The 24,993-nt window shown below is 39.1% G+C and overlaps 1 protein-coding gene across 5 annotated transcripts in view; it reads left to right on the top strand.

Moving 5' to 3' along the window:
- The window catches only part of epha3 (eph receptor A3), a 98,681-nt gene that overhangs the window by 42,149 nt on the left and 31,539 nt on the right, over positions 1-24,993 (top strand). For all 5 annotated transcript variants that reach the window (XM_088414377.1, XM_088414378.1, XM_088414375.1 and 2 more), the window contains exons 4-6: positions 11,182-11,337; positions 13,596-13,955; positions 20,588-20,712. In XM_088414377.1, coding sequence (XP_088270503.1) covers positions 11,182-11,337; positions 13,596-13,955; positions 20,588-20,712 — 641 coding nt within the window. The remainder of the gene's footprint in view (positions 1-11,181; positions 11,338-13,595; positions 13,956-20,587; positions 20,713-24,993) is intronic.

The following is a 24,993-nucleotide window of genomic DNA, read 5'->3' as shown; positions in this document are numbered from 1 at the left end:
TTAAGACACACCGACATTTTGGCAACAATTAGCGGCATTCATGTTTCACCAAGTTTATGATTGTGTGTATGGACCACAATTAATAAACAAGTCAAATAGATTACCTCTTACATTGTTCTCTAACTGGTGCACTCAAAGTTGAATCAGCTGGAGACATCATAACCTTTACATGAGCCTCTCAGTTTTAGTAATATAACCATGTGTGAACAAGGATGGACTCAGACGGTGGTTCAGCCTGCTTGCTTCTTTAATTGAAAATAATGCCTTAGCAACCTCAGCTAACCCAAGCTGCAAAAGGCAATGGCTGCTAACAGCCAACTGACATCTCTTTCAACATGCGGAAACAGGCCAAATTCGGCCTGCGGGCCATAGTTTGGGGACCACAGTTTTATGGTATGATTGCAAATCTGAACCGTTTTGTAAACTGAAAGCAGTATACTGAGCTGATGATTTTACAACTTTCCAGTGGTGTTCTTCCCTCTCTGGAACAGCATTTAACATCGTGAGACTCTTATACACATGAATACATTTTATTGCAGAGCTACATCTCACTAACTAGGGTGTGCGAAGGAAACTGCGTATGACACACTGGCCACTGTCTGATTTCAATTAACAATCCCAACTCCATAAGATGAGCCAGCCAGCCATGTTTTTTGCAGCCCAAAGACAGAGAAGCGGTTTGGACGTGTGTCCATGCATGCATAAGTTGTGTATGATTATGGTTTCGTACCAAACTGTGTCTCTCCAACCTTCTGCTTAGAAAGATCAGAGCAAAACTCGTGTAAGATAGGGCTTCCAGCAGTCCTGGCAAAAGTGTTTAGGCATTACAACATTTCACTGTGGGCTTCTTACACTTCGCTACTGGTTACACTGCAGGGCGGTGTACTAGGGAAACCTTTCTGCTGAACATGCGCTTCTTCGAGCATCTCAAGCCCGCCGCCACAAACCACGCGCTGCACCACGCCCTCAGGACACAGACTTACAAAGATAAAAGTTAAGATATTAATAACTGTGCAAATGTAATTCATGAATGTGATTACTACATTTTTCCGCCTATAAAGTACACTTAACCTGTGCAGTATTTTGATCAATTTTGAGTCATTTTCTTTCATATTACATTGTGTTTTCTATTTCAAAAACTCGTAGATTTAATTGTAAAAAATACATTTATAACAAATGCAGAGGTAAAAATGGACAATCTTTTATACACTGTACAAGGCACATATGATAATAAGCCGCACTGTCCACTTTGGAGAGAATTGGAAGCTTTTAGGTGCGCCTTATAGTGTGGAAACCACGGTATGTGGAAATTTCCTTAAACAATGATGTTCATTGTGACTACTCCCTACAGTCGAAAAAGATGGTACCCTCGACTCCGGTCTGAAATGACATTGCGCAAGAGGTGGAGGACCTCTGACCAGGTCATCTGTAATTAACAACCGATTGACACTCAAAGTCACACCTCCACGAAATTTGAAGTGACTGTCGCTCGATCTTCTCCTAATGTATGTGTTTTATGAGAGCAAGTAAGAAGAGCACCTGGAGGAAACCCATGCCAGCACACGAAGAGCTGCAAAGAAAGGCACCAGTAATATTTTATGTCTGGCTTTCTTTCATCTGTATATAACGCTCAGGAGTGTCCATCACAGTGGAAAAGTCTTTGGATCTTAATTGGACCCTGGAGAGTTGTTCCACTGAGCTCTTATGAATCACCACAGGATTCTTTGACAGTGTGATTTGTGTTTGTTCGCAATCCAACTTTAGTCTAGGGATAGTGTTTGGAGAAGACCCCAGCAAATGCCTACCATTCTTACGTCCATCAGCATTGGCAAATTTGTGGGCCTGAGCTCGTGCGTTATGCACGTGTGTTTGATTTACTTGCGGCAGGTGCGCATTTTTGCAAAAACAACCCCAAGTTGGCGTGAAACTCAAATTTGTTCTGTAGAATAAAACACCCAAATGACAAAGACTTTATGATTTTCATCAACGTCTGTGTGTGTATGCGCATGTGTAGATGATGTCTGGGTGCATGAAACGTGAAGGTACAGGTGATGAAGCACAGAAGTGTTCCGGGATGACCGCAGGCATAAGGGAAGACTCTTGATATGTGTGCTTGGATTTTGCCAAGATGTCAATCACCTGCTCTCGTCTGTCACTTAAAATTGTATTGCATAGCCAACATTTTGACCCTAACAATAATAGCATCCCATAGCAGTTATTGTGCCATCATTGATAATGCGCAAAAGAAACAATCATCAAAACATCACAATGTCAGGAAATGATTACCGTATTTTCCACACTATAAGGCACACTCGATTTTAAGGCAAATCTTCAATGAATGGCCTATTTTAAAACTATTTTCATATACAAGGCACATCACATTATAAAGGACATAGAATAGAAGCCACAGTTGTGGTTGGGGTTGCGTTATGCGTCCACTGGATGGTGCTGCGCTAAGAAGAATGTCAACAAAACAATAGAGTTAAAACAAAGTAAGTGTTCTCAGTTTTGAACTTTTAACATTGTATTGTTATGTTTCGTTAAGTCAAAATTTCATTCACTGTAGTTCTAATGACAATATCTATCTATCTATCTATCTATCTATCTATCTATCTATCTATCTATCTATCTATCTATCTATCCATCCATCCATCCATCCATCCATCCATCCATCCATCCATCCATCCATCCATCCATCCATCCATCCATCCATCCATCCATCCATCTATCTATCTATCTATCTATCTATCTATCTATCTATCTATCTATCTATCTATCTTTTTCTTTCAGCAAAAGAACTTAAAAACGAAAATTGATTTACTGTATCTGGAATTGAACGTCCGGACTCCTAAAAAAAAAACATAAAACAATGTCTCTGGGATTGAATGAGTTAACAGTGAATTGGCCAGCTCGTTCCCGCCATAAACTTGGCTGGCAGTAAATGGGTTAAAACCATTTGTATTTGAAGATAGTTTATTGATAGGGCGCCGCAAGGGCTAAATGCATTAGCCATGCCATAGCAAAGACGGAGTCCACATGTGCTGCAAAAACACACATTCAAGGGCAACGTGTTAGTCCCTGTCTCTCTCCCGCTCTCTTCCTCCCCTACACACACACATCCGAGTGTGTAAGACCCAGTCGGATCCCAAGTTGCTGATTTATAGAAAGGTTTATCCCTCTCTCCGTGACCCAGTAACCGCTGCCCCTGGGTCTCTCTCCCGCTGTGTGTGTGCACCAACACATGGCGGTACACCCCGTGGTGAGGTGTGTCAGTTGAAGAGTGATTTAGCGTTGCTCTGCCGCAACCGGCTGACACACCTGCCTCAACGCATTCCAACCGGACACACACGCACGCACACCAATTTTATGGGATACGTAGACATCAGTTTGAAAGTGTGAAAAGGATACACGTTTAGGATCGATTTGACAACCACACTACACGCAAACTCTTCAAGTATTAGCCCTGAATTTTGAGACAGTTATTCATTGCAGTCATGCGGTGTTATTTCAGTATTCTTATAACCAATTAGTCAATCTGAAATACCGTAATTCCCAAAATATAGGACGCATCCTTAACTTTAAGGTCAAATTCTGATATTTACTATGGTACCGTGTATAGGACGCACCAACAGTTTGAAACTGTGTAAAAACTAAAGCAAAACAGTAAATCTCATCCTTATAAACCCATATTTTCTTGTGTTCTTATCCATGAGTTACATCTTTGTTACATTGTTAAGCGTGTTCCAGATTTCCGAAATTATGACTGGTCAGTGAATGCTGCACCAGTCTAACGTTGAATGTTCTCAAAGCAACTGTGCAACATCCATGTTCTGTGACGTTTATAATTGTGTGTTTAAGCCAAATGATCACAATGGATAAACAAGTCGAATGGAATACCTTAACATGTTCTCTATATGGTGCACACAGCTCCATGCCTTGCCACTTCAAAATGAAATAAGTGAACGCATCATCTTGGTTTTAGTGTGTGAACATGGATGGACTCAGATGTCGGTTCAGTCTGCTTGCTTCTTTTATTTTAAATAATGCCGTACCAACTTCAGCTAACATGAGCCTCTTAATTGCAACAGGCATTGCCTGCTAACAGTCAACAGACGTCCTCTAGCACATATTAATAATAGGTCATATTTGCCATTACGGTGATTATTGTAGTTACGAACATGGCAGATACAAAAATGTGCATATGTGCTTCAAAACTCGGCATTATGTGGCTGAAGGATATATCCGCCTCGAATGGTGTAAAATAAATTTAAAAAAAAGTAAGTTACCGTTTATATGACACACCCAAAACCGAGTCTTATATTTGGGGAATTACAGTAAATGTACGTTCAATTTTGACAACACTTCCTTTCCTATGCACATGGCATTTACTGTATATTGGAAACTTTGGAAAGCATCTGCAGTGAATGTAACCATGTTGAGAAGGCAAAAAACATCAAATGCGGGAAACCAAACCTGGATAGAATTAATATGGATGGAATGGCTACATTTTTGTTTTTGTTATTTCCCAATAACAGATGCAAACCAGATGCTGAAATATTAGACCTGTAATGTGGCTTTTAAACGAGAAAACCATGTAGCCAACCGAACATGGATCAACCAAAAAGTCTAAACAAGAATATATTTACGTGAGTGAAAGCCATTACACATCTCAAAAGCACATTAAAACATGTCGCCCCAAGTTTTTAAATCAAAGTATATTCTATTAAATTACATTAGAGTGGCGCTGCCAATGTGGAATAAATAATTTTAACTGGCAAATGCATTTTTAAAGTAGAATATGTAGAATATATTTACAAACACATCCAAACATACTTATCGGCTAAATGCTGAAAACAGCATTTGTTCCCATAATTCCACAGGGAAAAATGCTATGTTTTTAGCATATAGCTTATGTTTTAATCTTCAAATACACACACACACACACACACACACACACACAAATATATTATATATATATATATATATATATATATATATATATATATATATATATACTCTGAAAGAGTACTGGTGATTTCTGAAAGACACTTTAGCATAAGGCATCGGCTCCTTACTGAGGAGTGTGTGTGGACGTCTGTCAGTGTGTCTTTGTGCATACATGTGTGTAAATGTCTCCTTCATTTGTCCTCAGGTGCTCTAGAAGGGAAAGTGGTATTCCCCGTTGGAATTTTTGAAAGTTGCGTAGGCAGAGGAGCGTCTCCCTCTTTGGGATTCAGTGTCAGCAGCCAGCTGGACCTCTATTTATTTGAAGTATGGTAACGACTGGGGAGTTGTTGACTGTAAAAGTCTTAGACATGAAATTAATTCTGTTATGGGTTAGTGATAGGGTTTAAAAGGACCTAGAACAATATATTTCTTCCAGTTTCACGCAATGTCTTTGCAAAATAAAGCAATTTTATTTAATAAACCCCCAAACTCTTTTTAAATCAACAGAACCATACATTTTAAGGTATTTTGTTGAAAATTGTTTAAAAATGTAATATTTAATTGAAGCATATTTGTATTTTTTTTTTCAAACACTCGACTTCTTGGCATTAATCTAAACGATTCAACAAATCAACAGGTGTTTTCCTTCCATTGGTCAGGTGGTACTTTCCACAAATGATCTTTATTCTGAATTTTTGATTGAAAAGGTCGACTGACTTGTTTTGTTGACTTTCCTTTTTAGAGCAGAGCCATCCTGTGGATGCATAACACAACCCCAGCCACTACTGAAGCTTCTATTCTATGTGCCTTCTATATGAAAATAGTTTTACATAGGCCATTCATTGAATGTGGAACCTTATAGTGCAGAAAATACGCTAGATCGCTAATCCTCATAATTTGACAGGAAATTGTGACGTGATTGCGATTGGAAAGCATTGTAACCCTGGTGGATTTTAGTGTGTCACTCTGAATCACCAAGATGACACCGGTTAAATGTGTTTCGTGTCCAAGAATGGTCATCGGCGTTCAAAACCGCACAAAAGAATGACTGAAGGCAAGCGGCTTTAAATGTTTGGTTGGGAGATGTCCGTTTCCAGGGAATGGATCGTGGAATGCGTGAGTGTGTGCAGTGGCAAGTGCGAAAGCATGAGAGAGTCGGTGTCACACTCCCCAATTCAGGCCGATTTGCAAGGCGGGCGTTTCGGGTGTGGGTGTACGAGCGTTGATTTGTTCCTGTGTGCTGGTCGTCCTGGATTTCCTCAATGACCCGGTTAATCTCCGGCATGTGGACTGCGTATGAGACGGTTATTGCGTCCTTGATGGATACAGCGGGGAGTTGATCCGTGCCTTGCTGTGTGTGTGTGGTTTATGGGACTTGCTCCCATGTTTTGGCCCACTTTATTGTCCTTCAAACAACAGTGGCTTCACACAAGCCCACACACATACACAATTTACAAGATTTAATACTTGAGCATACATGTTTTTGGAACAAAGAAGGAAACTTTGCTTAGAATACTTTGAGCTGAGATTCGAACCCAGAATTTTTGATTGCACGACTTGATTGCTGTCCACAAAAGCTGTGGCTGCAAAAATGTATCCACAATGTAATGACGATGTTCATTGTGATAGTTGTGTTCCTTACCGCACCCTGTGACTGGGTGTAGTCACCTTTTGGCCCTGGAGAGCGGTACAAATAAAGGATGGAAGAATGGTATCCTAAACTTGAATGTTAATGTCTATTTTCCAAGGTGAACTACATCACAAAAAGACTCATTTGTCTCTTGTTTTGATTTGGGTCGTTTACATTTCAAAGGCACGTTATTCAAATTAACATGAGTATAGATGAAGACATAAACAAGTACGGGTCACACAGAATGACCTCCGCTTTAATTATCACAGACAAATAAACAGTATGTGGTCAATGTTTGTTTTTATTAACATAACTTAACTACTTCGGTTGGATAAAATAATATCTATCTACAGTGTGTGCTTCATCGGCTGAAAATAGGTTGAAATACGGCAAATTTGTGTGAACACATGCACACGCAGTGTAAAAGCCACAATCCCCCAAATTATACTGTAGTATGACAAAATTCCTCATTGAAAAATCTAATATGCCTTACACCATAAATCCATTCACCAATACATCCAGTTTTATGCCACCACAGCAAATTTTGATCCTATTCGAGCTGACGAAGGAGCAACCTGGATTAGTCGCTAGCCCATCACGAGGCATATAAAAACAGATATATAATACACGCTTATATAATTGATTATGCTTATGCAGTCACTTGACTACGCTGAAATTGAGTCAACATCATTTGACAAAAGTAATCAATTGATGTTATAAAGATGGTTCAAATTCTCATTAAAAAAGAAAAAAACCCTGTAAACCTGATTTGAAGGCCTAATGTTACGCTTGTTTAGCAACACACAGAAGCTGACATCTGATTGGACAAAAAATAGTATAATAACGATAACCCACAAACGACTATAGGCTGTGCAGCCAAGTCTCACGCTATTAAACATAGACAATAATGTTGGGAAAGATTGTGTGTGATATTTTACCAGATTATCCAAAGATTTTAATGTAATTCAGTAGTTTTATTTGTGTTAATCAGGGAAGTCCTTGAAGGCCCTAACATCACATCACTAGTAGAAATACTTCCCCTCAACCCTGCGACGACACCGATCAATGTAAAAGACGGAGTTTGGTGGTGAACGAGGCATACAGTATACAGTACCATGTGGGGACTTATTTGTCAATAAGTGTTGTATTCCCAGCAAATGTTTGACCAAATAATGAGGCAAATCTTATACAGTATCTGTAATCCTCACCATAATGAGAGGCCAGAAACAAGTGTTTTTTTTTTGTTTTTTTTTTGATTTTCCAAACATCTTGTCAATGGCGAACTTAAATGGACCACCGTCCAACAGATATGTGAAATATTGATGAGAGTGACCCATGACCTAGGCTATTGATCGAGCAAATTGCAACCTTAGTTATTCATACAACGGGCATATCACATGACAGCTGCTCTTGTATGTGTGTGCTTGTGTGTCTGATGCTCTTTACAAATGAATGATGGGATTGTGTTTCAGGCGCCATTTTGGCCAGAATAGCGAGGCACAGTGATACACCCTTGTGAGGGTGGTACATCCATTGTTTTTTTTTTTTTTTTTTTTTCTCTTATGGAAACATGCTGGTATCAATTTGATGATTCATATTGTGTTGTATGTAGCATTTCATTTTACACATCACACATTTGAGACTTTTACTCCACAAGAAATTTCATTTGCAACTTCTGCTCTGAATAAAAGACAAAAATGCTCTATGGCCATTCTGCTGAACAGCCTAAGAGTGTCATCAATCCCCTCCCACTTTCAGATTTGGTGCATACCATTTAGAATAGCTTCCGTCATCTGAAGAGGTGCTAGGTTTCTGTCTAATGCACATATGTTATCACGCTCTCGGTGTGCGTGAATGTCAGTGGAACACATGTTGGTTCTATCCTCAACGAGGAGTTAGTTCCTTTGCGTAAAATCTGATTTTGCCATCGCCCTGTTTCAGAATCCACTCCCACCGCCCTCCTTCTTTCCTGGCAGAGCCACTAAAAAACAAAACTTTTATTATCCCATTCCAGCTGTTAGGAAAATATTTCTTCAGTTGTGGTTAAGAAAACACAACAAATCACTAGTGTCACATGAAAACTTCATAAGCGTATGTGGAGATGTTAATTCTTACAGTCAAAAACGTTATGGGAGCCTTACTGTGCTATATAGTTCTCATGGTGATCCCTCAAGTATACTTTTGTGATAAAGCATTTGAGTGTTGTATTTTTCTTTATTTTTAAAATAAATCCCATTTGCAGAAACAATATTCTCCACAACAGTGTGTTATAGTATTCCATACCTTTTGTTATGGACTATAAGGCGCACTTAAATTGCTTTAACATGTTCAAAAATTTAAATAAGCGGCTTATAATCATGTGCAATTTATATAAAAATGAAACCGAATAAAGTTTGTCTCATTTTCTGTGTTGGTCTTTTTTATTTTCCCTTGTGCCTTATAACCCGGGCCGCCTTATATTCTTACACCCTAATTTCCGAAATAATAGATGGACCTGTGTATAAGTCACACCCTGACCTATTTGTTCCATGTTAAAATAAGCATGTTTCAGATTTCACACATTGTGAGCGGGCAGCGATAGAATCTTGCGTTCCATTCATGTGTACGTTTTGATCGCATGATCAAAAAAGAAAAAAAAAATCTGAATGTTTATCTAGTATTGTTCCATGGTGCCGGACAAAACACAGAAGCAAGCCGTATCTGGCCCGCGCACCGTAGTTTGGGGAACACTGCCTTTTAATCTGGTGTGTCTTCATTCAGAGTTGTCATTTCTAATTCTCATTCCGAAGCACTGATTCCCTACCAGGGTGCCGCGCCATCGTAGTGTGCTACAACAAATGATCAGCTTCCCTGTGAAAATGACTTCACCTTATTTGTTCATAATTATCAACTACAAATATGCTAATACAAAAGTACATGTCTACTTTGGTCTCTTGCTTCCTGCGAGTATAACAGCTTTCTTTTCAATCAAACAGGCAAAGATTTGACACAGAGGAAGTCAAATTGTTTAAATGAGAAGAGACCAGCATTTTTGCTTCATTTTTATTTAGTGATTGTAGAATGTGTGCCATGGCTCAACGAAGTTTGGGAAACGCATGTTTTTATGACTTTGATGGCTGGTGCGGCAGGATACAGTCGATACACTCCCGCGTGTTTCTAATCGCCACCGATAGCATTATACTACACGTTTGTACGATCAGTGATGGCAGCTGATCCAATTGGATTCAAGCCAAGTGTTCAATGAATGTTATAAAATAATCTCCCCTTGGTATCGGGAGGTTAAGCGTTTGGAGCGTAGGTGCTTCGTCAAAGGTCAATTTATTGATAATGGGATAAGATCAAGGGTCAGCTGGGCACCATGATGAGATTTGTTCATTTTACCTGCTGTCCGCATTTCTGGTTCGTATTCCGCGCAGGTTTCCGCTGACCCAGCTATTATCCTGTTGCTTCTTTTCTGTGACTGGTTGGGGGGTTCTGGCTGTCAAGTCTAATTTCCTGGCATATCATCCTGGAGGGGATAGGGTGGGTCTGTTTTCTGGGTGTGTCAGCAAGAATTGTGCTTGTCATTCTAGTAGTAGGATCATATTTGGTCATTTAAAGCTGCTTCCAACACACAGACCCACACAAACACACAAACGGACCAGATTGGATGTAGGGGAGTATTTACTGCAGTGCTGGGACCTTGGTGTGCCAAAGTGCCAAAGTCAGTGATGGATAAGGTGGTGGTAGTATGGACAGTGTCATTGGCTTGTGCGTGAGTCTGTTGTTTTGCTGAGCCCACATCTTCTGCTACCTTTCCGACGCTCGCTATTACTGTTGTATTTCCATCAGGGGCTTTGCATGTGTGCAATGGTGTCAGTTTCAATCGCTCTTTTAATTGTGTGAAGGCCTATACCATAAAACGCAATTGTTTTATTCCTTGCACTTTTTTTTCACGTCACTCCTTTCATATAGGTTTAACTGATACTCACCACTTCAATTTCAACATATTCAAAAAATGATATCAGATGAGATTCTCTTTGTCTCACTCAAAACAGTTGCGGTATTCCCGAAATTAGAAAGAACAAAACAAAACAAAATCACCCCTCCCCCCCACAAATTTTCTATTCATTCTCATTGAGACCTAGTTTCACTCATAAAGTTATTTATGGATTCTAAAAAATACCCACCTTTGTGTTTTATTTTATATTAAATTGTGAGCATTCATGACTATTCAATAAGGCAATCACTTCAAACAGTTTAATGAATTTTTGAAAAAATAATAACTGAAATTTGTCAAATCATTCCACATAATACACATCTTCATCAAAGAGCTTGATTGTTTAGTCACAAAATAATTGGACTTTAAAACCTGTTTGGGGTAAAATTGACACAATTTTTGATGATATTTTGTAAACCGCAGTATGGCAAAAACTTAACAAATGTACTTGTTGTCAAATTGAATCGGTTAATAAAATGTGCACATTTGTTTGCATTAAATTATCGATTTGGTTTTGTTTCTGCAAAGATTTGCAAAGGGACTCCATGGAAAACTTGCTTTGAGAGGATATTCTTTAGGTTGTTGCTGAAGTGCTAACATCTCCGTCTCTTTGTCTTGTCCCCAGTGTGCAGGGCTGGCTTTTACAAGTCGGCACTGGGAAACGTGGAGTGCTCCAAGTGTCCGCCTCATAGTTACGCTCACCATGAAGGCTCATTGCATTGCGGATGTGAAAAAAACTACTTCCGAGCTGAGGGAGATCCAGCCTCCATGGCCTGTACACGTAAGTTGGCACGTTTGCAAAGTTCTGATGGGAAGCAGGTTCTGATAATTTTATCAACCGCTGCCTCCCAATGTCTCAGAAGAGAAAGACGATGATACGGGTGGGAGGATTTTTCAGTTAGCAATAAAACACGTCTTCACTTTGCCTTGAGGAGTTCATAATCTTCCATTAGTTTGACTGTCAAAATGTTAGTGTTCCACGACGCTTTAATTCAAGACTTCTATTTTCAAAAGCATAGTAATATCACACAATGAAGTTCTTATTCTGTTCACTTTCCCGAGCAGACTACATTCCATGATCAAGCAAATAATAAAGTAGGCAATAAAAAAAATGCAGTAATAAAGCAATAAGGGGAGTATTAATGAACCACATACATTCACTGTTTTAAATTCAACCAAGTCGACATATGTGAGCAAGTTTAAATTCATGAATAACAATTTAGTTGGTTCTGTATATTTTAAATGGTAATTCTTATATATTTTGTTTTTGTTATATTGCAGACAGGCATAGGGTTTGCTTTATAAGTATTCCATTATTAATGTTCAAATTAGACACTTATTATTTCCAATTTTAGGGGAACTTTCCCTTTCTGTTCTCGATGTGTGAATTTCCTCCAAATCCACTGAAAGCCTTTGAAAGTATTGACCTCACATAAAAGAAAATTCGAGTTGATTGATTAAAAGCTGTTGACGTGAAACCACATCAAATAAACGTCTATGGCAGAGGTAATTAATTCACGGATCATTCAAGTTACAAATGTTTATGTCTGTGATTCACTCTTTCTCCTGCCGACATGATTCTGTTTGTCCTCCTCTGATGCAAATTGATTACAGATTCATCTTACAAGCTTTCCAAAAGCCTTCCCCCTTGAAACCATAAATCAGACTGTTCCCTGATGTCTGATTACGTATTAATTTATTACCAAAGGACTAAGAGACAAAAGTAATTCATCATGTTTCACCAATTGCAGGAGAACAGTAGAACATGCAAATGGAACACCCTCACTCTTGGACAGAATTCTAATTAGAGGAACTGTCATGACAGGCTGTTATTACCTAAACACCATCTGGTCATCTGGCCAGATATTCTGTCTTTTGGGGCAGACAAACTGGTACAGGGGCTGCCAGTACAAAAAGATTAACGTATTTCTCTGGGTACAAGTCATGTTTTTTTTTTCCCCCTCATTTTCAACCCTCGTATTTGTAGGGTCGACTTATGAACGCATAACTAAAAACAGACCGCATTTTTCCACATATCTTTGTTTGAATAATATTAATGTGAATAAGCAATGAGTTACATCATGTTATTTACATTGCTTAAAATTATTGTATACACTTTAAATTCAACACAGTATGCATCCATTTTACAGCGTTTGTGTGGAACGTCGCAAATTGCACTTTCCTCAAGCGCTACCTAATTGCCTCTGTTGTCAGTAACGAGGCTGCGTGAATATTATTTTTTGGGCAGATTTTGATGCATTATGAAAAGGAAAAGGGCGGCTTGGCGTCTCCTTCAGTCCTTGGGTGTTTCTTTGAAACAGCATGGATGTCTACAGGTGGGGGTAGAAACAGTGAGGGGCAAACTTCCACGATCTGATCTCATGACAGTTGTCTCTCGGGTAAAGAAAGCTTGGGATATTATCTCAAATAAGATGATCAACAAAACATCTCAGAGGACCTCCATTTCAATCAAATTGGACAAGCCTGAAGATGATCACCAAACAGCAAAACAATGTTGTAAATGAGTAATAAGTCAACTCATGATGTTCCTTTCTCTGTCTCCGCCATTGACGGTTACAGGCATCAAACATATATTTTTACTCGACTAGTAATGGATGAGTTAGTGATAATGAACTTGAAAAGGACAATTAGAGTTGAAGGTTGAAGTATTTGAAGTAATCGATGAATGCAAAATACCAGACGAAATAATTATTTTATGCGAAACCGCAGTTTTCTTTTACATCAGGAAGAAAGATCACAGATTATGACCTTTTCTTTTGTTGCCAACACAAACTGTAAAAATCCAGGCCTTGTAAAAGTTGAATTCAAAAGTGGGGAGCCGATGTATTGGCTTACATCGTACTCATAAAATGGCGGTGAGTGGATTTGCCATTAAATGCCATTTTCTTTGTGCTGCTCCCCTTTTTTTCCCATCATCTCATGACTTCACTTTCCTTCTGCTTCTTTTTCTCATCCTGCGTATCCAATGACCCCCTGGCCTCCTCACGTCCACCTGGCGTCCCCAAATCTGACCACCAGGCCCTCCCTCAGCTCCTCGTAACGTTATCTCCTCTATCAACGAGACCTCCGTTATCCTAGACTGGAGCTGGCCAGAGGACACGGGTGGCCGCAGGGACCTCACCTTTACTGTCCTCTGCAAACGATGCCGGGCAGGAGCTGCAAATGGAAGCAATGGCGGCAGCCCGCGATGCGAGCCTTGCCGAAGCAACGTGCGCTTCCTCCCAAGAGCCACGGGCCTCCAAAACACCACCGTGACAGTTGGAGACCTACTTGCCCACACCAACTACACGTTTGAGATTGAGGCACAAAACGGAGTCTCGTCACTGGCGCCCAAGATGAGGCAGTATGCCGCTGTCACCATCACCACAAATCAAGCCGGTGAGATGTTACAACACATGGTCGATAATCATAATACCCGTCAAATATTCTGTTTCAACGGCAGCAATGTGTGATGGGGAGCATTTCAAATGCATCCCAAATGTGTTTCTCTGCCCCTTTAAAACACGTTAGAACGACCTCTTGTTTTTTACAAAACACCTTAGAAAGCTTTGTTTTTCAAAAAAAAAAAGTAGTAATGTATGCAACACATGACTGCATGTTGTTTGCTGAAATTAACAGCTTTCTTTTAGGCAAACAGTGAAGGCTTGGACAAGATTTTGCAGCGCCTGTCCCTTAAAATCCAGTGTGCCTTATAGTCTCACAAATACGGTATACCGTACGATATTTCCAACAACACAAACAAACCATGCAAACAATAAAAGTCGAAATAAGGCTGAGCGAGATCAAAAACAAGAAACCAAGATAAAAGCAAGGAAAGAAATGATTGAATTAGAAAAACCTCTTATTTTTTCAAAACACCTTAGAAAGCCTTATTTTTTAAAAACCCCAAAAGTAGGAATATACGCAACATAAGGATATTACTTTAGAGGCAGTATATATACGCATATTTGACTCTTAACAAAACAAAAAGTGAAAAATCAAAGGATGCAAGGGCCAGAACATTCCAAATTATCATCCAAAAAATGTGGTATGCCGTATGGTATTTCCAACAATGCAAATGACCCGTGCTCACAATCAAACTCCAAAACAACACTGAGAGACATAAAAGACTTTGAAACCAAGATTAAAAACAAGGAAGGAAATAATTCGCAGAAGAAAACAATCCACAGTGGCCACTAGAATCACAATCCAAAAGAAAAAAAATGAAATATGAACTTGTTTTCTTTTCCCACGAGAAAACCAGACAAGCAACATTTATCCTAATATTTGTAGGAGTTACCAAATCTGGCATTTTGTCTTGAAAGCTTGTCTGGAATGAAAGGTTGGGTCAAAAACAGCTGCCTTTACCCAAAACAACTGTTTCAACTAACTCATTGGGAGTATCAAAATTCGGTCAGCGTTAAAGACAATCAAACGTCTGTATACCAAATACAACCCGCCAAAATTCTCGGTCAGGAATCTAACTGAGCATCCCTGAACGTAACTAAAACACCCTTATGTGCAATTAGCATCGTTGTTGCAGGTGGTGCGCTGTGTGTGTGCTGTGTCTTTGGGATGTCCCGTAAAAGTAGTAGGTCATATGAGGACATGCGATTTAAATGATTTAGAAGAAAATGGGCGCAACCCTCTCATTGGCGGGAAGTCCCCCGTCCAAACAATAGCTGACCAAAAGACACAACCATTAAGACTCGTTCTCCATTCAGACACAGCAATTCAGTGGTTGCAGGAAACAAGACAAACAATATACCGTTTCGAAATCGCTCACTATACACTGAGTTGGTAAATTCAAAGTTGTTTGAAGGCCTCCCGTATCAAAGTGGACATGTGAAATCTTATCCTGCCCCACTTTCTCATTGTGTAGCCCCATGATTATAAGATCTAAAATGAGGGAGCGTAAGCAATGAGAACAAGTCAGTCTAACCTGGTAACAATGCAGTGGAGTTATTTTAGTCGTCATCTTCTCAAAAAAAAAAAAAAAAAAAAAGCATAGCAATAACAGACCTGCTGTGTGTTTTGTGGCCCACACATTGTTTTAATATTTGGATTTGTGGCTGCAACTGCGGTGGCGATGACATTGTTTAGACATTACAGACCCAGTTTAATTTCTGTCGCAAGATATTCTTTGGTTTTATTACTTCAGAAATGGAAAGGCTCCTTATTTATTGTTGGTATTGTTATTTTTCTTATTGATTCAATTCCCATACCAAGCAGCCCAAGGGGCTCCAGGATGTCCCGCCTAAACAAATAATGTATTTTATATTTACAACTGTGCGACATGCTTTTTATAAAAATCACAGGTGCCAAAAAAGTATATACCTTGCTACGGTCCTCCAGCGATTGTCTCCTTCTTTGCGATGACACACTAGGATAGATATCTGGGTCACGAGCAGCAGGACAGAGGAGGAAGACTGCAAGGAGTCACGAGACACAAAGGAGCCTTAACACACTGCACGCTATCGAAATAGCGTGAGGACTGAACGCTGTCTCGACTCAGCCCTTCTGGATACGGCGTGACCTGGATGACATTTGAAGTGATAACTTGTGACAGCTGCACGGAAAAAAAAATAAAAAAACACGTTAACATATTAGCATCACTACTCCTACACAAAACAGTATTTAACTGCCCTCTTTATAATGTACCGAATTATCCGCACTGATTATATAAGCCGCAGCAGCAAAAACTGAGAACAAAATGGAAGCCGAAGGTCGTTACATCAGATAATTACGCAGAACGGTGATTTATGGATTTTTTTGAAAACTTTTTTTTAATCGCCTGCTTACAGGATCAGAATCAGTCTTCAACAGACTGAACATGCCTTTGCGTTTAGCACAAACAAATCGGCAGTGGTAAATAGCGGTTTAAACTCAAAATCAAAACTTTCATAGCCACTTCTTCTGTCACCTTGTTTTTAAGTGATTGATTTTTATGGTGAACATATAAACACATTGCACATAATTCATGTATACAATCATACAGTCGTGCACAGTTACGCCACAAACTTTCATACAAGATCGTATTCAATTTCAATGTCATTTTTAGATTTTTAATAATAGATTTGTAAAACTCTTGATCACAGCCTTGTGTCAAAAGGCTGTTGGATTCAAGAGAGTACGACTCAAAATGTTTCTAAATCTATCTAAAAGAAGCACAAATAGGATGGTATACAGCCTTGGTTTTCCAAGATAACATGGCTTCAATTTTTAAGTCTTGATCGAAGATATCAGAGCGGATTCATAGAAAGGTTTGCTCATTTATCCAGAATACTTGTGTGGTAAGAGGTGGCCAGTGTTTGAAAATGAAGGTCTGGCTCACAATCTTAGCTAAAGTTAACAAAAAAACTGTGTTTGCAAGGGTTGATATTCATTATCTCGAGTTATTCCTCTCTAGAGTGCTCCAAAAATGCTTCTTCAGAGCCTACCTCAGTAGACAATTGAGACTGGTCACGAATAAATAATTCAGGGTCTTAATTTAAACTTGACATGCCTGTTTTTGGAAAGTTTATAAATAACCAACATTTGATTGGCAGAGGAACCCTGCAGCAGTTCACATTGAGGAAAACACATGGGATGATTACGGGTTAAATCAATCGTGTGGCAGCAGTCAAATTGTGTGAACTCATAAAGTCACAAAGCATTTATTTGAATGTTTTGCTATAATGACGTTGCATAGTCCCAGCTGGGCCATATTATAGGTGATAAGAACCAGACCGATTTCAAGCGACAGGACACGGATTAGTGGCGTTCATAAATGTTCTGCTTTTGTTTGTTTGCTCATGTATGTGTGACTTGACTAAAGAGGAGAGGACCACTGAAATTTGCAACACTACAGGGTAGGGTGATTTCATTTTGCTAAGTATTAAAATCTGTGTGTATAGTCAGGCTTTTTTTTTTATTGTACATTTGACTTGAAGTGCTAGAGGCTACGCGTGTACTGAATACTGAAAACAATCTCTGTTTGTGTGATGGTCACAAGAGATTGAGCCTTCTACATCGCACACAAAGATGCACATGCTTTGAAGCTCAAAGACACTACACACCCCACCTGACTCGATTCCCCCCATACTGTATGTGCATGTCTCTGTCTAAAGAATATCTCCGCCTGCAGCTGTACACTCTGGCTTGGCCCTGGGAGTTTACAAGGATTAAGTATGTCTGTGCGCCAGCCCTACCTGATCTACTCACACATAGAGATGCCAAAGCAGTTAAAAGATGGATTAAGTGTTTCCCTGGGTAGAAGCAGTGTGTCCGGGCAGTGTTGTCAGATAGATTTCCTCCTCTCATCTCTTTGCCCTCCAACTCATGGTCATCGCGATGTTGACAAAGTCTTTGATCTGCATTTAAAGCGGTTTACTCCAATAGTAACCCCATCAACTGTCTGACGGCAAAAGAAAATGCAGGGAAATACTTTCCTGACGGTAAACATTGGCACTAGCCATTATACCTGCGCATATGTATAAGTAGCCACTTTTTAGTACAACTTTATGAGTATAACCCAGAGTCATTTGTAAACCAGTGCGCCTTTTATTGGGAAATTCCCCCAAATAGGCCATTACATTGACACTGTCCCTTATAATGCAGTGTGCTTTATAGTCCAAAAAAATACGGTATAACGTACGGTATTTCTGACAACACAAATGACCCATGCTAACAATCAAAGTCCAAAGACTTTAAAGCAATATTAAAACAAGAAAGAAAACAATCCACTGTGTGCACTAAAATCACAGTCCAATCAATTGTTTTATTTTCAGGCTATTTAACCCACATGTATATATATGTACTCACTTTCTATCACACCTTTATCAGTATTTGATATGAATTCAAATTCAAACATTACTTCTGCTTAGTGCAAACGTACGAGGACAGTTTGGATGTGTTTGCTTCGCAAATGCAATAACTACAAACTATTTGGAATGGTGTCACATGGTGCTGAGTGAGAGCCTATTTCAATTTGATGAGGAGCCTAATAACAGTGTGAAAATATGACTTTTTATTGCTCAGGCCACTGAAATTGAGGCCAAGTGGGGTAGTGACCAATCAGATCCGAAAGATGGAGCAGTACATGTAGTGCTTGATTGGAACAGTACGGCCTGTCGCGTTTTGATTTTTCAATCAAAAAAGTCAGATGGAGAAGTTTTAGATTCGATAGCAGAGGTTTCAGGTCTTGTGAAGAGTGCAGTTTGAGCAATTTCTACAGAAAACTGTTTTTTCCAAATCACGGCCAGATGATTACAAGGGTTATTAAAGTGGCAGACACTTTTTAATTATTATTTCAGTGTTTTTACGAGGCTTTAATTTAATTTTAGTCGTGACTTCAGTGCGTTCGGTTTTTGTGACTGACTAATGGTTCTTAGGTATGACAAGTATTCCTATAAATACCACCATTAATGGCACCACAGGTCTGGAATCGCACCCGTCATGAATTTATCCTATAGTCCAAAATACAACACAACAAATGTAGCATTTTACAGCAGACAATCCGAAAGGGAGAGGGGGATGAACTAAAGGAGATCCAAAATGAAGATACAAAGAACTTGAAGTTGCCCCCAAGCTACACAAAATCATTACCACCATAAACCACAGAGCCAATAAAAAAAAAAAAAAAAAAAGCCTCACCCCACTATCAGAATCAGGGAAAGAGGGGGAGAGTGCGGTACGGTAACAGATTCTCCCCATCTGGATTCGTTCTCCAAAAAAAAAAAAGCTTCCATCAGAAAAACACTTGGGTATATGCATGGTAAGACAAAAACACACACCCATGCCCACAAAGGCACACTCTGTGGCTTTGCAATTCCAATCAGCCAAAGCTCGAACATTTCAAAGACAAACATGTTTTTTCCTGTGGTCTAATAAAATTAAAAGTCAATGCCTCAGATGAAGCGCCAGGCCTGGCGCTGCCTGGCAATTAGAGAGCAGTAAAAAAAAAAAAAAAAAGTATGTGTAGGGGACAGAAAATTACTAGTGGGAACCTCCTGAGGTGAATGATTGTTAAGGAAATCTGGACAGTAAATGACAAAAAAAAAAATACATAAAGATTATTTAGGACCATAAGGCACTCTCAAAATATTGAACATTTAATCAGGTGTGCCTTTATTCATCAAAGTTGAATTTAATTTGACTTAACTATGACTTATTAGAGGATTATACTGAGAGTATTATGACTTTTGCAGACTTTTGCAATTTAGGAATCCAGGCTAAGCCAATCATCAAAGTCATTGAAAGTCTTGCAAATGTCTTCAGTTTGCCACTAGCGCCATCCGGTGGTTTTGGGGTGTCAACACAAACCTTTCTATCACACCCCATTGGAGAGTTGCCCTTGAGCGGATTAATGCAAAAATCGGGGAAATGCATGATAAAACATTGGGTGTTCAATTTTTAATGGCCGTAAACGAACCTGACATGGGCAAAATTTGACACCTATAGTGTGTACCTCTCGAAGTCTTGTTTGCAAGCGTTTAGAAGGGATGGCAATGTGGCATATTGAAAGTCATTCTTGGTTTGACAATCTATGCAATATTTTAGTGTCCTAGTGGTTTTTTTTGTGTTTTTTTTTTGTATGCTTTTCATATGCTTATCAAAAACGTCAAAAAGCCCACGTGGGGTCAACATTTCCCTCAGGGGTTTTAAATGTGTTCAGGCACACAGGAACTATGCTTTGTGGATTGGAGGACATTTCTTGTGTTTGTTTAGATAGGGAATATGTTAGTTGTTTAGACGATAGACAGAATTATAGCATCTAAACACTCCTCTAGTGACTACGTCTCTTCCTTTACATGAGATCTGTGTGTATGGTATTTGCTTTTTCTACTTTGTGTAAATCACCAATACACAACCCCCAATACAGGGCTATAGCCTTTAATGTGGCCCCACTGGGCAGAAAAGTGAATTTGCCGAACAGGAACCATAGACAATTGCCAGGATGCAACAACAGCAACTGAACTTCCATTGAACCTCTATACAGAAGAACTCACTGTTTCACATGCTCTACTTTTCTCTCTGGTTTTCCTTCCCAGCTCCCTCTCCTGTAATTGTGATCAAAAAGGAGAAGACATCACGGAATAGCGTTTCCTTGTCTTGGCTGGAGCCAGAGAGACCGAATGGCATTATCCTTGACTACGAGATCAAATACTATGAAAAGGTTGGTACTTTCTGGATCACATCACAGATTTCCTCATTAGTAGAATAAGCTATTCATATTTTAATTCATTCAAAAATGTATTCCATGGTGATGGCAGATTTGTAATTAGCTACCTGATCTGATTTAATAATCATTGTTGAAAATTTAGGACAATTCTTAAAGTAGCAGTATTTACACATTCAAAAGCAGCAATCGACTTTATAAAAATAATATTGTCATTCACATATTGTCATTTCAGGAATATAGAAACGACAGTAACCCACTTTAAAGCGGAGGAATGTCAGGTTCATCCTGGACAGATTGCCAATAAATCCAATGCAGAAAGCATGTGTTATAGGATGAGGGAGGGGAAAAATCTTTGGGTTGTAAAAAAGGTAGTTGAAGTTAAGGTTAACGCTGTCTCTTTGAATGACTGTAAATACCCGCTTTTTCTCTCCCTTGACAACATGAGATATACAACATGAACTCACTAGTTTCATCATTTAAAAAAATTATGACAAAAGTTTTTGTGTTTTGACAGAACACTCGGGATTCTCATTCATAACAAACATCATTATTCCTAATAAAGTATAAGGCATGTAAAACCTTTGCAAAACAAGTACCATATTTTTTGGAGGATAAGGCCCACCGGAAATAATAAAAAATCAACTTGAGGACTCTGACCTGGCAAATGTTTTCATATTTTGTTGACTGTGAGTCATATCACATTATGAGGCGCCGTCTCAATGAACAGGTCGAGTTTGGAAATTTTCCATATGTAAGTGTAAGTACTTGTGTATAAGGCACACCAGGTTTACCGTATTTTTCAGAGTATAAAGTACACAAAGTGCAATCTAAATATAATGTAATTAGAATCAGTAGGATCAAATTATAAGTGGGACCTTGCTTGATTTACATAGTATGAAAAAAAATGGGGGGGGTATAAAAGGGGTTTTTAAATTCAGAGCTGTGCAATTTGTTGGGAAAAAAAAAATTATACACAGAGTTACGTCCGTCAATCAGTGTAAGTATCATAAAACATCATAAAACACTCTCTGAAAGTACGGAAGTGGTGGGCGTTCGGGTCAATACAGTGACGTATTGCCCAGCTCTGTATAAGACACAACGGGCTATAAGGAACGAGTTATAAGGAACACCGTGTTAAAAGGTGTATTACTGCACATTAAGGCAAATAAACTCGTACAACAAATATACCAAACTTGATTTAACTTCAGTTTGAGATCCATTTGTACATTGCTCCACCTGATTGCACAGAGCACTTTCAAGTGTTTTTTAGAAAATTAAAGGATTTGAAGTGCACATTATGGTCTGAAAAATACAGTACAAATGAAGTTTCTTGGGTATCCAAGACATCAAGATGAAGGTTATCTGTGATATGGAAATATAGTGAAGTACGATTATATCTTAATGTAAACCATTAATACAAGTTGAAACGATTCTTGTGTTTCTGCAAATTGCATGATGTTATCAAGGATATCCAATTAAAATCAGCCCCAAACTTACTCAGCTTCCCACCTGCTTTTGTAACCACTGACCCTATCGAATCAACTTCTCATTCCTTGCCTTGTCATCTTTATCATGTTTTTCTTTGCCTTTTTACTGTAGCTTGGCCTCACTGTACTTATTCTCACCTTTTTTTTTCCCATTTCATGATCTGTCTCTCATCTTGTCCTCCCCTCTCCTCAACGGATTTTTGTGTTTTATGGCAGACAGCGAACGGGGTCGTTCATTCCTCTGTGAGGGAAATTAGCACAAAACGAATTACACCGGCTCTCGGCACCAATGCTACTCCATAGCTGACATTTGATGGTGAAATTACCCCTTGATGCAAGTTTAGTCACTCGAGCAGATTCCCTGTGTGTGTGGGGGAGAGTAAAAGCGGGAGAGGAGAACGCACATGCGTGTCCCCAGATCACAGTTTGCCTCAATGCCAACCCTGGCCCCTAATCTCTTGATTAGTAGGCAGACAGAAGCAGTCTCCTCGCTAAACTGCCTTCCCTGCTCAGCCACCCTTACCTAAGATGCTAATACACGGCTGGAAAAGAGCGAGGGGAAAAGTTAATGACTGATACTGTGCTTTTTCATTGACACACATTTGCACACACACCACCAAAACCACAAGATGCTAATTCATTATAAAACGATGAAAAAAATGAAAAGGCGGGTTTTAAATTGGCGTAGAGCACGGGGCTTTTGCATAAATCCTTGTTAGTCACATCCAGGGACACGTAAGGACATGCACACAAACGCCAACACACTTTTCTCAGGATTCTCCACAGTGACCATTGATTTTAAACTTCAGACAAAGGGTTCTTCCATGCAGATGGGTGAACAAGGACACCAGTGGGAGATCCCCGCTGAGAAAAAAAAAAAAAAAAAAAACGTTTATTTTGAAAGGGTGGACGAGGTGAACTCGTATGCCAAGGCTGAATGCTGCATTGGAACAAGTAAAGGTTTAAAGATATAAGCACAAAGGCGCACATTAGAAAAGGATACTAAGATGTACCGGCACATAGAGAAGCTGACTAGCTAAAATAAAGGGAAAGAGCGTTCCGGAAGGTTATGCTTATGAAAACATTGGTGTATATATATATATATATATATATATATATATATATATATATATATATATATATATATATATATATATATATATATATATATATATATATATATATATATATATATATGTACAGACACACACACGCGCACACACACTGGAGAATAAGGGTCTGTCTCAATGTACATTTTTGGACATTTTCATTAATGAAGTGCTGTAGCTTATAAAGCTCATTACTGCACCTTAAGCGAAACTAACCAATATAGCAAATAAGTCAAACTATTCTATTTCATTTCAACATAAATGTATACAGAACACCTGATTATAATGGATATTGGCAATTGAGAAAATTATTTTTTTAAAGTGCACGTTATACGCAGTAAATTTCTAGAATACGTACTATTCCAAAAAGACTATATTTGACATCCCTAGAGATAGCTATTTTATATGAAAACTAAATGGTAGTAGCATAAATGTGTTAGAATTAACAGGGCTGGCCATAAAAAGGCATTATCTGGCTTGCAGCATGTGTTGCTGGGAAACCTGGAAGTGCTTTTCAGCATTAATGGTCCTTTCACAGATGTGCAAGTTAGCCAAGATGCCACGAGCACTAAGACACACAGTGTATCATCAAAGATTTCCAGCATGAAGCTGGTGAAAATCTGGATGTCCTTTTCCTCTTAGCCTGGAGGACACAATTGTCCATGATGTTCAAAGGCGGCGCGTAATGAAAGACTCATTACGCATCAGCACATTTAACGCTAGTTTCTACTACTTTGGCTGGATAACTCTTGAAATAGTTTAATCGGCAATGTTTAAGCAGATGCACTTTATTATAGGTCAAGCTTTCTATGGATTTAAGATTTGTCATGTGTGAAAGGGAATCATATCTGTTGTGCATTTCAGTTTTCACTCTATTTAGCTTCCGCTCTGATATTAGATGCATCAAAGAATTAAAAACATACGATGCGAGCATCTTTGCACCGATTGTGGGCTTGGATGGTGTCGCTTAGCTCCAGATGTATGAAAATGGAATATAAATAATGACGTTGTCTTTATTTGCATTTGCATTATATTCTCCTTGCGGTTTTAGAACTCGGGTTCAATATGAAACATATAATGTGATTTTACGTGATTTAATTATTGTTCCAACCAAAGAGGGCCTCTAATGGGCGTGAAACATCTCCAACATTCGGTAAATGCGGTTGTGAGCAAACCCTACAGTTCTTGCACATGTTATCAATGTAAATCTCTGGAGCACAGAGAGCTTCACATGCAGAGGTTTGCTCTGTTTATTTGGTCTTACATGGAAGGAATCCTGTTTAGCATTTTTGTGTGTATGTTTATACAAGCAATAATTTCCTTCAGCTTTGTTTAGATTGCCAAAAGCGGCTATACCGGTGATCTATAGTGCTCTGGTGAGACGCACATGGACAGCCCGTAATCACAGTGTGCCTTTGCTATGCTTTGCTTCGTCTCACACACACACACACACGCACACACACACACACGCACACACACAGGTCATCTTACCACACCTGTGTGTGATTTTTTTAAAGGGATCCCATGCTGTCGCGACCATTGAATGGTGACAAGCCGTGAGTGGATTTATAGTCGCAACGAAGAGTTATCCCGATGCGGGCCTGTTGTATCAGTTACCTGCTTGCACACATACCGGTTTAAAAAGCTTTGTGCTCTATAAAACTCTAATCCCCCCATTA

This window comes from Hippichthys cyanospilos, chromosome 5 (genome assembly GCF_059441005.1).
Source record: "Hippichthys cyanospilos isolate Australia breed blue-spotted pipefish chromosome 5, RoL_Hcya_1.0, whole genome shotgun sequence".
NCBI lineage: Eukaryota > Metazoa > Chordata > Actinopteri > Syngnathiformes > Syngnathidae > Hippichthys > Hippichthys cyanospilos.
This window is presented reverse-complemented; position numbering and strand designations above follow the sequence as displayed.